Source organism: Erinaceus europaeus, chromosome 13, assembly GCF_950295315.1.
Source record: "Erinaceus europaeus chromosome 13, mEriEur2.1, whole genome shotgun sequence".
Classification (NCBI taxonomy): Eukaryota; Metazoa; Chordata; class Mammalia; order Eulipotyphla; family Erinaceidae; genus Erinaceus; species Erinaceus europaeus.
Window position 1 is genome coordinate 49,560,232 of NC_080174.1, and position 12,735 is coordinate 49,572,966.

At 46.6% G+C, this 12,735-nt stretch overlaps 1 protein-coding gene across 11 annotated transcripts in view; it reads left to right on the forward strand.

The window, feature by feature from the left end:
- The window catches only part of AZIN2 (antizyme inhibitor 2), a 57,379-nt gene extending 45,170 nt beyond the window's left edge, over positions 1 to 12,209 (forward strand). For 4 of the 11 annotated variants that reach the window (XM_060204937.1, XM_060204925.1, XM_060204927.1 and 1 more), the window contains 3 exons: positions 2,510 to 2,561; positions 6,346 to 6,560; positions 11,717 to 12,209. In XM_060204937.1, coding sequence (XP_060060920.1) covers positions 2,510 to 2,561; positions 6,346 to 6,560; positions 11,717 to 11,855 — 406 coding nt within the window. In that variant the 3' untranslated portion in view covers positions 11,856 to 12,209. Of the gene's footprint in view, positions 1 to 2,509; positions 2,562 to 6,345; positions 6,561 to 11,716 lie in introns of those variants that run through there. The other 7 variants (XM_060204938.1, XM_060204926.1, XM_060204930.1 and 4 more) reach the window with 5 other exon arrangements.
- Positions 12,210 to 12,735: the final 526 nt, after the last annotated feature.

Here is a 12,735-nt window from a genome sequence, read left to right on the forward strand (position 1 = left end):
CATTTTACCAGAGCACTTTTCAGTTCTGGCTTATGTCGGTGCAGGGAATTTGCGATTTTGGAGCCTCAGGTGCAGATGTCTTTGCATAGCCATTATGCTATCTCCCCAGCCAGCTGTCTTTACTTTTAAACTCTTTGTAGAGTTTTGTTTTGTCTTCTCTGTGGTTTTATCCCCCCACCCTTTTCATTTATTCATTTATTTCTGCTAGGTTCTTTGCTGGGGCTTTGAGCATGTGCAATTCCGCTATTCCTTGACTCTTTAGAGAGAGGCTGGGACATAGAAAGGGACAGAGAGGAGAGACACTACAGCACTTCTCCACTGCTGGGGAGCTTAAACCTGGGTCCTAACAAAGCTCTACTGAGTGGGCTATTTTCTGGTCTCCTACTTTTAACCTTTATGTGGTGTCAGGAAATGAATCCAGGGCCTCAGGCATGTATTCCACCACTGAGTCATCTGGCCCATTTTTTCCATTTTATGTTATGAGGGAGGGGGGATAAATACTAAAGTATCTTTATGGAATTATTATTATTTTTTAAGATGTCCATTTAAAAGCATTTTACCTATTTATTGGATAGAGATGAGAAATTGAGAGGGAAGGGGGAGAGAGCATGAGAGAGAGACAGAGAGAGAGAGTGAGAGGAGAGATGAAGATACCTTCAGCATTACTTTATCATTTGCAAAGCTTTCCCCCCACACACACAGGTGGGGACTGGGGGCTTGAACCTGGATCCTTGCACATTATAACATGTGTGCTTAACCAGGTGTACCACCATGTAGCCCCCATTTATGGAATTCTACCTTTCTTTTTTTTAATATTTATTTTATTTATTCCCTTTGTTGCCCTTGTTGTTTTATTGTTGTAGTTATTATTGTTGTTGTCATTGTTGGATAGGACAGAGAGAAATGGAGAGAGGAGGGGAAGACAGATAGGAGGAGAGAAAGATAAGACACCTGCAGACCTGCTTCACCGCCTGTGAAGCGACTCCCCTGTAGGTGGGGAGCTGGGGCTCGAACCGGGATCCTTATTCTGGTCCTTGTGCTTCACCACCTGTGCTTAACCCGCTGCGCTACAGCCCGATTCCCATGCTACAGCCCAACTCCCAAATTCTACCTTTCTATCACTTATTACATTGGTGCCAGGAATCCAATCCAAGAATTTCTTTACGGAAGGTGTATGCTCTACCTGCCGAACCACTTCCCAAGCCCTTGTCTACATTTTTATTATTTATTATTTATTATTTATTTTTAATTTTTTATTGAGAGAGAGAGAGAGAGACAGAGAGAGAAGCCAGAGCACCACTCCTGTTACATGCCTTCTGAGGATCAAACTGGGAACCTCAGGCATGAGAGTTATATGATCTCCCAATTGAGTTATTTTCTGAGCTGCACTTACCTGTCCTTTTTAGATGTGACAGGCTATTGATATGTATTCAGAAATTACATTTGGATTATAGATGTTATTTTCCATTTTGTGATGAAGCGAGTGATTGGCTTGCTCAGATTGTCCTGCCATTGTCTACAGTTTTAGGGCTGAATTTCTCATCATGAAAGATGGTGAATGTGAGTGGATTAGGTTAGTTAGTTTTATTTCAGATTCTTGCCTATATGGTCACAAGAAAGATTTTGACCATAGGTTTTTGTTCTATTTTCTTTTCCCCCTTTTATCCGCTGCCCTCATTCATCTCATTTTTTTCTTTTGAAATAGTTTTTGTACATTTTATATAGCATAGGACTTACTGATTTGTTCTTTTTAAAGTATTTTATTGAATAAAGAGAAATTGAGAGGGAAGGGAAAGGCAGAGAGGGAGAGAGAGAGATACCTGCAGACCTACTTCACAAACTGTGAAGCTATCCCCCTGCAGGTGGGGACTGAAGGCTTGAACTTGGGTCCTGGAGCATGGTAACATGTGTGCTTAACTTGGTGCAGCACTGCCTGACTCCTTGATTTATTCTTTAAATGTTGAAATACTTAGGAGCTGCCATCAAGGCCACATGCCATTTTAAATGCTTAATAATATTTCTTCTGTGAATCTGCTTATGTACTGGGTCTCTGAAGAAAGAAGGCAGCCAGTAGGGAGAGGCTAGGAGGTCATTTCCTCTCAGAATTTGTCCCTTCATTCTATATTTCAACCTCCCTCCCTCCCTTCCTCTCTCTCTCCCCACCTCCTTCTCGTCTTCTTCTCTCCCTCCTTCCCTGCCTCCCGAATTCCTTTCTCTTCACACTCTCTCCCTCAGCTTGCCTTCCCTCCCTTCCTTCCTCCCTTCCTCCCTCCCTCCCTCCCTCCCTTCCTTCCTTCCTTCCTTCCTTCCTTCCTTCCTTCCTTCTTTCCCTTTCTTCCAAAGATTTATTTATTTATTAGTGATAGGGGAGAGAGAGAGACAGAGAGAACCAGGGCATCACTCTGGTATATGTGATGCCACAGATTGAACTCAGGAATTTATGCTTAGAGTCCACCACTATCCACTGTACCACCTTCTAGGCCACTTCTCTCAATTTTCTTACCTGCAGGATGGAGACTGCAGCTGCCTCTCCCATTCCCCCATCTGGCTATGGAGTAAAGGTGAGCAAGCTTTGCAGTCTTCCAGTGGGGGTCCTAGAGGCAGACTAGGGGCATTGCCTATGAAAGTATTGAAGGCCAGGCAGTGGTGTACCCAGTTGAATGTACATGCTACCATGCACACTGACCCAAGTTCAAGCTCCTGGTCCCCACTTGCAGCAGGGAAGCTTCACAGGTGGTTAAAAAGGGCTGTAGTGGGGGTCGTGCGGTGGCGCAGTGGGTTAAGCGCATGTGGTGCAAAGCACAAGGACCAACGTAAGGATCCCGGTTCGAGCCTCCGGCTCCCCACCTGCAGGGGAGTCGCTTCACAGGCAATGGAGCGGGTCTGCAGGTGTCTGTCTTTCTCTCCCTCTCCCTGTCTTCCCCACCTCTCTCCATTTCTCTCTGTCCTATCCAACAACGAATGACATCAACAATGGCAATAATAATAACCACAATGAGGCTACAACAAGGGCAACAACAGAAGGAAAAAAAAGGGCTGTAGGTATCTCTCTGTCTCTCCTCTTCTCTCTTTGTCCTATCAAATAAAAGGGGGTGGGGGAGGAGAAAGAAATCATGACCACTGGGATCAATAGATTTATTGGGCAGGCACCAAGCCCCAGTGATAACCCTGGTGGAAAAAAGATGGAAAGAAAAAACGAAAGAAAAGAAAAAAAAGTATATATCCATTTCCATTCATAAAAAAATTATTTAGAAGCATGTGGCCACAGGCTTTTGGACTACTTTGCAGACTTCTGTTTTTGTTTTTGTTTTTAGTGGTTGTCGTTTGTTTGTTTTTGTTTTCATTTTATTCAATAGATCAGAAAGAAATTGAAAGGGGAGGGGGAGACAGAGAGAGAAAGACATCTGCAGACCTGCTTCATCACTTGTGAAGCATCCCCCTGCCAGTTGGAGACTAGAGGCTTGAACCTGGGTCTTTGTGCAAGGTAACATAATTGTCTCCCCCCCCCATCTTAATTAATATAATGACTGGGGCTAAGGGAAATAATTCAGAGCAATTGAAATTAATTTAACAAAAAACTTGCAAACCAGAAATTCCTATTCTATGTCAGACTGTCAGGTGTGGAGGAGGTGTTGTTGAGCAAGCCTGCCATGCTCTCTGGGGAGCTACTCTCTTCCCTGATCAAGGTTTCTGGTCCCTTTTCCATCCATGACATCATCTCCCCAGACAATAACTTGGATCCACCTGCTTATCAGATACCAGGCTCAGAAAACAAAACAAAACAACAACAACAACAAAAAAAAACTAGTATAGTCATGGGCCCTTTGGAGTAGAAGTAAAATAGGCCTACTATCTACAAAACATAGACCCCCTCCCCCCCAACACTTCATCTGCACTATTCCAGCCTTTAGGTTCATGATTAGTCAACAATTTGTTTGGCTTTATATGTTAACTCTTTTTTCAGCCACCAGGTTTCAGATGCTAACAAGATGCCAACCAGACTTCCTTGGGCATACAACCCCACCAATGTGTCCTGGAGCCCCACTTTCCCAGAGCCCCATCCCCTAGAAAAAGAGAGAGACAGGCTGGGAGTATGGATCGACCTGTCAATGTCCATGTTCAGCGGGGAAGCAATTACAGAAGCCAGACCTTCCACCTTCTGCACCCCATAATGTCCCTGGGTCCATGCTCCCAAAGGGTTAAAGAATAGGAAAGCTATCAGGGGAGGGTATGGGATATGGAATTCTGGTGGTGAGATGCAACCCTCTTATCCTGTGTTTTTTTGTTGGTGTTTCCTTTTTATATATAAGAATTAAAAAAATTACAGTACAGGTCTGAGCAGAGGCATTTCACAAATACATGACTATAAATCACCACCAGTGATGTAAAGGCAAAGCTTAGGAAATGTAGAGTGTTAGGAAAGGCTTCTGTGAGGTGATCTGAGTTCCTCCAGAGGAGCATTCAGAGTTAGCTCGGGGCCTCAGGGAACAACTTGGGAAAGGCCAGGGATGGAAAGGAAGCAGAGTTTGCTTGGGGAGCTCAGAGCAGAGTGAGTAACTGGGCTGCAGGTAGTGCAATGGAAAGCAGAGAGAGAGAGAGAGAGAGAGAGAGAGAGAGACTTCAAAGAACATAGCACCTCAAAGAACATAGCACGCTGGCTGTTCCTTGCATCCAGCTCTCTCTCACCATTCCTCCTCTCAGCTTTCAACGACATCCCCATTGTCTGCAAGAGGTCTGTAGTCCTTTCCAGATTAGGAAGTCATGTAGGATCAACATGTATATGCTATATGGTGGTTTTGTGGTTGGGTTAAGTCACTCAGTCTCAGAGCCTCAGTTTGTGTGAAATGGGAGTAATTATGTCTATTCTGTGGGGGCCTCTGCAGGGTTGGAGGTCTGACTTCTTCCCCAGGTTGAGGACCATAGAGGGTGGGGGTAGTTTACTGGGTCAGATACAGAATAAGGAGGTCTGGAGACCTTCTCAAAGAAAGGGCTCTGGGCCAGGCCCAGCAAAAAAGCAGGATGTGGGGGTGGGGGAGGAGGATGAGGAAGTTGGATACTCACAGGACTTGAAAAGTAACCCATCTGCCATTGTAGACAGAAGCAGAGGAGCAAAATCAATAACTATACTAATGACTTAGCACTACCTGATTGGGTCCCTGCCATGTGCCAGATGCTGTTCTTTATAAATATTTCATTTATTTATTGGATAGAGACAGAAATTAAAAGGAAAGGGGGGATAGAGAGGGAGAGAGACAGAGACACACCTGCAGACCTGTTCCACTGCTTATGAAGCTCCCACTGCAGGTGGGGGCTAGGGAGCTTGAACCTGGGTCCTTGTGCATGGTAATGTGTACTCAATCAGGGACACCACTACCCTGTTCCTAGTCATTGTTTTATTATTTTATTCTTTAAATTTCTTTATTGGGGATTAATGTTTTACATTTTACAGTAAATACAGTAATTTGTACATGCATAACATTTCTCAGTTTTCCACATAACAATACAACCCCCACTGGGTCCTCTGTCATCCTTTTCCAGGACCTGTACTCTCCCCCCCACCCCCCAGAGTCTTTTACTTTGGTGCAATACACCAACTCCAGTTCAGGTTCTACTTGTGTTTTCTCTTCTGATCTTGTTTTTCAACTTCTGCCTGAAGTGAAATCATGCCATATTCATCCTTCTGTTTCTGACTTACTTCACTTAACATGATTTCTTCAAGCTCCAACCCAGATGGGCTGAAAATGGTGAAGTCACTATTTTTAACAGCCGAGTAGTATTCCATTGTGTATATATATCACAACTTGCTCAGCCACTCATCTGTTGTTGGACACCTGGGTTGCTTTGTAGTCATTGTTTTAAACATTCTACCTCTACTCATTTGTCCTTTCAGTAACCTAATGAGGTATTGTCATTATTCCCATTTTCATTTTTATTAGTAATATAATAATGATTAACAAGACTATAGGATAAGAGGGGTACAACTCCATATAATTCCCACCACCAGAGTTCTATATCGCATACCCTCCATTGGAAGCTTCCCTGTTCTTTATCCCTCTGGGAGTATGGACCAGAATTCTTTCTGGGGTGCAGAGGGTGGAAGGTCTGGCTCCTGTAATTGCTTCTAAGTATCCTGCCCAAGGTCATACAGCTAGTAAGTGTTAGAGCCTCAACTTAAGACCAGGCAGTTGTGTCTTCAGCAGGTGGGAGGCAACCAATGCAGGAAGCTCATTCAGTTTGTATCCCACTGACTTTGGGAGCCATGGAAGGCTTTTGAGGGAAGGAGTTGCTGAGGCTGATCAGAGTGTGCCCAGGAAAGCTGAGTTTGCTCTTTCCTCTCTCATGCAGAAACCATCCTCGGAGCAGCCCCTATACAGCAGCAGCCTGTGGGGCCCGGCGGCCGAAGGCTGTGACTGCATAGCTGAGGGCTTGCGGCTGCCGCAACTACATGTAGGGGACTGGCTGGTCTTTGAGAACATGGGCGCTTACACCGTGGGCATGGGCTCCCTTCTCGGGGGAACCCAGGCCTGCCGCATCACCTATGCCATGTCTCGGGTGACCTGGTAAGGGGGCCCTGCTGGGAAATAGAGGGGTGGGGGGAGGGAGAAGGGTGTGGGCTGGGTAGAAGCAAGGAGGGAAGTCTGAGGTTTAGAAAAGAATTTATTTATTTATTTATTTGTCACCAGGATTATTGGGGCTTGGAACTGGCACAACAAATTCACTGCTCCTGGTGGCCATCCCTCCCCCTCCTTTTATTTGATAGGACAGAGGGATATTGAGAGGGGAGAGAGGGCGAGAGACAGAAGATGCCTGCAGCACTGCTTCACCACTTATTAAGCTTTCCCTCTTCAGGTAGGGACCAGGGACTTGAACCTAGGTCCTTGTGCATAGTAACATGTGTACTCAACCAGGTGCACCACTACCAGGCATCTGGAAGTCTGAGATTTGAGACTCTGTTTCTATGTAACCAGATTTCACATTTAGCTTTTGGCTCCTAGTTCTAAGTGATGCCTGTGCTCTGCACCTGACTGTGGCTGTGAATAAGACTGAGTGTTACTTGAAGAGTTCTGAGAGAAAGAAAAGTAGACACTCTCATTGTACTTTGTTGTTGTTGTTGTTGTGTGTGTGTTTGTGGGGGGGTCGGTTGGCACCAAGCACTTAAGAGTCCTTCCTTGGCCAAGATCAAGCAGGCCACCTTCATGAAACTCCCTGAGGTTAGTGGTGGCTGGGTAGGGGGCAGGAGTGGGTCTGGAAAAGACCCTGACTGTCATATGAGGACTTTGAGCATCAGGAAGCACAGATTAGTTCAAAGCAGGGGAGTGACATTGTCTGATTTGAGTTTAGAAAGATTGCCCTACTTTTTGGATTAAGGGAGGACAAGCATGGATGTAGAGCCAGCTGCCCAGCCAGATGGCTGTTGTATTCAGGAAAACCTTGCTTGCTCCTCCCAGCCTCTGTGTTCCCGTCTAGAAAATGAGCACTTACAGCTGGGGAGATGGCTTTGGTAGGCAGGAGCAGTGGGGGACATGGTGTGTGCTTGAGAGCCCGCAAGAATAATGCCTGAGAAGGTTCAGTATCCAAATCATTTCATCCATCCAGTCAGGAAGCCTTGGTTGAGGGTGGGGGTAAATAGCATAATGGTTATGCAAAGAGACTCTCATGACTGAGGTTCTAAAGTTCCAGGTTCAATCCCCTGCACCAGTATAAGCCAGAATTTATAAGTGCTCTGGTAAACAAACAAAACAAACTTGGTTGTCTCTACTCTCTGCAGAGCCAAGGGATAGGCTGATAAGACTTTTTTGACATCAATAAGGTATAAAAAGCGAACTTTATAAAAAGTTCTCAGGGGAGGGGTGGTGGCACACCTATTCATATGTTACAGTGTGTAACAACCTGGATTCAAGCATCTAGTCCCCACCTGCAGGGGCAGTGCTGTTGGTAGTCTCTTCCCGTCTCTCTCTCCCCCCCTTCCCCCCTTCCATCACAGTTTCTCTGTCTCTATCCAATAAACAAATAAAAGATTTTTAAAAGACTATTGGGCTAGTACAATAGTGTGTTGCTTTGTCGTGCATGACCCAGAGTTAAGCCCGACCCCCTACCACAGTGAAGAAAGATTTGGTGTTGTAGTCTCTCCTTCCCTCTCCCCCTCCCCCCATCCCCTCCCCTCTCTCTCTCTCTGCCTCTCTTTAAAAAACAATCTTATGCCTGAAGCTCTGAGGTTCCAGGTTCAATCCCTGGCACCACCATAAGCCAGAGCTGAGCTCTACTCCAGTTAAAATGCCACGACTAATAATACTAATACTAAATTCACCACATAGGCTTCCATAGCCCATCCCGGCTCCATCAGCAGCAAATACAGGTAGATGAGGTTGAAGGGAAGTGGTTGTTTTCATTACCTGGAACAAAATGTTATGATGTGTTAAAACAGAACAAACAAACAACAAATTCCCATGTCAGATGGGTCTTATCAAAATATGTTGCTTTAGTGCCTGGCTCCATGCTGGGCCTGGGGTGGATGGTGGCCTGTTTGAACATCCAGGACTGTGTGGTGAGTCAAGGCACAGGTGTGTGCCTTCAGAGCCTTTCCTTTGGAAGGGACAGCCTGTCTGGGCTCTGTGCACAGAGGCTGACTGTGGGTTTGCTGCTGAACTGTACGTCCCAGCAAAGAGGAGCCCTGCCTCTAGGAGTGTATAAGCAGGAAAGGAGGGGAGGACTTATGTGGAAAAGAGGTGTCTTTTATTTCTTTTTCACCAGGCAGTGAATATCTCAGCTACTCCCTGCCTTCCTGTAGTCAGAGGATTTTCAGGAAAGCAGATATTGACGCTTTATTGTGGCCACAGAAAGAGCTAGTGTGCTGTGTGACTCAGTGAAGGAGTCCATGTGATTCTGTCACTGAAGCTGAACACGGAGGCTTTTAAATTATTTTTTATTAAATAGCACAGAGAGAAATTGAGTAGGGAAGTAGAGAAAGAGAGACACTAGAGCTGGGCAGTGGCACATCTGGCTGAGCAAACCTGTTCCCATGCACAAAGCCCCAAGTTAAAGTCCCTGCTCCTGGCCTGCAGGTGGGGTGCTTCATGAACTGCAGAGCAGGTCTGCAGATGTCTGTCTTTCTCTCTCCTCTATCTCCCCTTCCCTCTCAATTTCTGTCTGCTATCAAATAAACAGAAAAGGAGAGAAAGGGAGAAAGGAAAAATGGCCACCGGTAGTGGTAGTGGATTCATAGTGCCAACGCTGAGCCCCAGTGACAAGCCTGGTGGAAAAAAAGAAAAAAGAGAGAGAGAGCATGAGTAAGCTGCAGTACTTGTGAAGTTTCACCTCTATAGGTGGGGAGACAGGTTCTTGCACATTTCTTTCTTTTATCCTTTAGCAATTTATTTAATAGAGGGAGAGGACTAAATATGATTCTGGCATAGGTGATGCCTGGGATCAAATTCTGAACCTCATGCTTGCAAGTCTGGCATTCTGTCCCTTGTGCCTCCTGGGTCTGGAAAGAGGGTGTCTTATAATAAAGCAGACCCTGGCAGAAATGGGCAAGCAGGCATGGCCGCCCATCACCCCTGGCTTCCGTCCCCATTAGCATCTGCCCCACTCCACCTGCCCCCCACCCCCAGTGTAAGTGCTCACTGTGTGTCAGTTGCTGCTGGGGGCACCAGGCAGTGAATAACTCAGCTGCTCCCTGCTCTCCTGAGGTGACAGGAGTTTCAGGAAAGCAGATATTGACACTTTATTGTGGCCACAGAAAGAACTAGTGTGCTGTGTGACTCAGTGAAGGAGTCACTGTGATTCTGTCACTGAAGCTGAACACAGAAGCTTGCAAAGGAGATGATTGGGGAAAGGTTGATGATGCCGGCACACAGCACACACAGGCTGGGAGGAGATGTGATTAGTCTGTCAGCTGGCTGCCCAGCTCTGATGAGCAAGGCAGACTGGCTAGAGGCTCAAGAGCAGGAGTCTGCCTTCTGGAATGGATGGGCTGGACCAAAATGCCAGCAGGTGGGTAGCAGGAGCAGACCAGAGAGACTGTGAGACAGTGGTGGCAGCAGGAATAGAGAGAAATGAATCCCTGTGAAGGATGTTCAGGAATTGGGCTTGGCAGGGGCTAACTGGCAGTGGGAACAAGATTCCCAACTCCTGGAACCAGGTGGTGGTGCACCTGGTTGAGCGCACGTTACAGTGCTCAAGGAAGTGGGTCGAGCCCCCGGTCCCCACCTGCAGAGGGAAAGCTTTGCAAATGGTGAAGCAGTGCAGCAGGTGTCTCTCTTTCTCTCTCCCTCTCTATCTCCCCTACCCTCTCAATTTCTGGCTGTCTCTATCCAATAAATAAAGGTAATAATAAAAAAAAAAGATTCCCAACTCCTGGTGAGAGAAGCTGGTCAGATGATGGAGCTGTTTGTTTACACAGGTATGGGATGGGGGAGGATTTTTAAAATCATTTTTATCAGTGTTTACAGCATAATTATGACATGGGTAGTTTCGTTATGCACCAAGACCCCAAGTTTCTCTTTAACCCCTCCCTCCTCACTCCTTCCCCAGAGTCCTTTTCTTTGAAGCAATACACCAGGCCTAGTCCACATTTCACTTTGTGTTCTCCCTCCATGTCCCTGTTAAGTCCCACTTAGAAGTGAGATCATTCTGTATTTGCCCTTCTCTTTTTGGATTACCTCACTTAACATGCTGTCTTCAAGTTCCATCTAAGATGACACAAAGATGACATCATTATTTTTAATAGCTGAGTGGTATTCAACATGTATATATACCATAGGGGTTTTTTTGTTTGTTTGTTTTTGTTTTGCTACTCACCTGTTGGGCATTTGGGCTCTCGGCTCTCCCTCTCTGAGGTCTCGCTCCCTGCTCTCCCCCCGTGGTCGGCCATTGCTGGCTGGCTCCACGTGGTCTGAACCAAACCTCCCCCCCATCCTATAATAAAGATCTGTGTACCCCTTTGCTCTGGACGTCCGCTCTCTTCTCCGCGGTGCAGCCCGACACCAGACCACCTCAACAACACTGCACCATGGTAATGTGTTTGCTTAACCAGGTGTACCACTGTCAGCTCCCCCCCCCTTTAAGTCTTAAACCCTGGGGTATGATGAATGTGGGCTTTGGACTGAGAGAGTTGGGTTGAATCCTAGTTCTAGGACCTTCTGGGGCTATGACCTAGCAAATTCCTTTCATCTGAATCTGTTTCTCTGGTAGTAGAATCAAGATGATTCCCTTCCAGGGTATAGATGAAGATGCAATCAGAGGGTCCAAGTGGTGGCACACCTGGTTAAGCACTCATACAAGGACCCTGGTTCAAGCCCCTGGTTCCCACTTGCAGGGGGAAAGCTTCATGAGTAGTGAAGCAGGGCTGTAGGTGTCTCTGTGTCTCTCTTTCCCCCCATACCCTCTCAATTTCTTTCTCTATCCAATAATAAATAAATAAATAAATAAATTACATGTTAAAAATTGCAGTCTGTTAACATTAAGTAAAAGCCTGGCAGAGTGTTATAGTGAATGTTCAGTAAACGGATAAACGTTTCCTGGTAGAGATGGACTATGAGGAAGACAGTGGTGAGGTAGGGTGGGCAGCAGGCCTTCCCTGTCTCTGCTCTTGGCTGGGCCATGGGACTCAGGCCAGTCCATGCCTAATGGGGTTCATCTTGTGGACTAGGGGCCCTCGGGAGCTCTGGTGTTTAGTCCTCCACAGCTGCCTCCAGCACCCCTCTTTTGTCTGCAGGGAAGCACTTCGAGGGCAGCTGCTGCCTGCAGAACAGGACGACGATGCTGAAGGTGTGTGCAAGCCTCTGTCCTGCGGCTGGGAGATCACAGACACCTTGTGTGTGGGCCCTGTCTGCACTCCAGCCAGCATCATGTGAGCGGGCCCCGTTCCCCCACAGACAACCCCAACGGGGCCGCAGAGATGACTCTGGGAGAGGTGGGGATGATGGCAAGCAAGGCACCCTCCGGCCAGGGCTCTGGTGCTCACTCTGCCACTTCCCCACACTCCACCTGTAGTGTTTCTGCCCTGTAAATAGGACCAGTCTTACACTCGCTGTAGTTCAAGTATGCAACATAAATCCTGTCCCTTCCAGCTGTGTCTGCCTCCTCTGCAGGGTAAGGGACTTGGTCAGCCAGCTCTGGGGGTGTTTTGGGGGTCTCCCTCAGTCTCCTCCTCACTTTTGTAAATATGAAGCAAATAAATATTTAGGTTTTGTAATATACCAGAGAAATCTGCTGTTCAGTTCACAGAGCAGCTTGGACTAGGTTTGGGGTGAGATAGTCCCATCCTACTCTGAGGGTTCCATGTGCTCTGACCTGTCTGGGCCTCTCCTGCTGACCCCTTCTGATTAGATTCATTGTTCTCTACTCCTCAGCCCTCCGTACTTGGCATCCAGAGGAAGGGTGAGTGGTTGAGCTGGGGATTATAGTTGTCTTCGTTCAGCCCCAAGGCTGATGCCTAAAATCAGTGTAAAAACCAGCCTAAAGGCTGGCGCAAAGTGGGAGCAACACATCTTCAGACATTCATACCAAAGGCAGAAAACAAAGAGTTGAGTCTCTGGTGGGCTTTTAAAGATCTTATTTATTTATTTATTTATTTATTAGAAAATAGAAGGAAAAGTGGGAGGGTGGGAGAGATCCAGGAAGGTTGGAGAGACCCAGAGCACCACTCTGGAATATGCAGCACTGAGGATAGAACCCAGTACCCAATGTTTTCCAGTCAGGCATTCTGCCTGCTGTGCTACCTTCTAGACCATG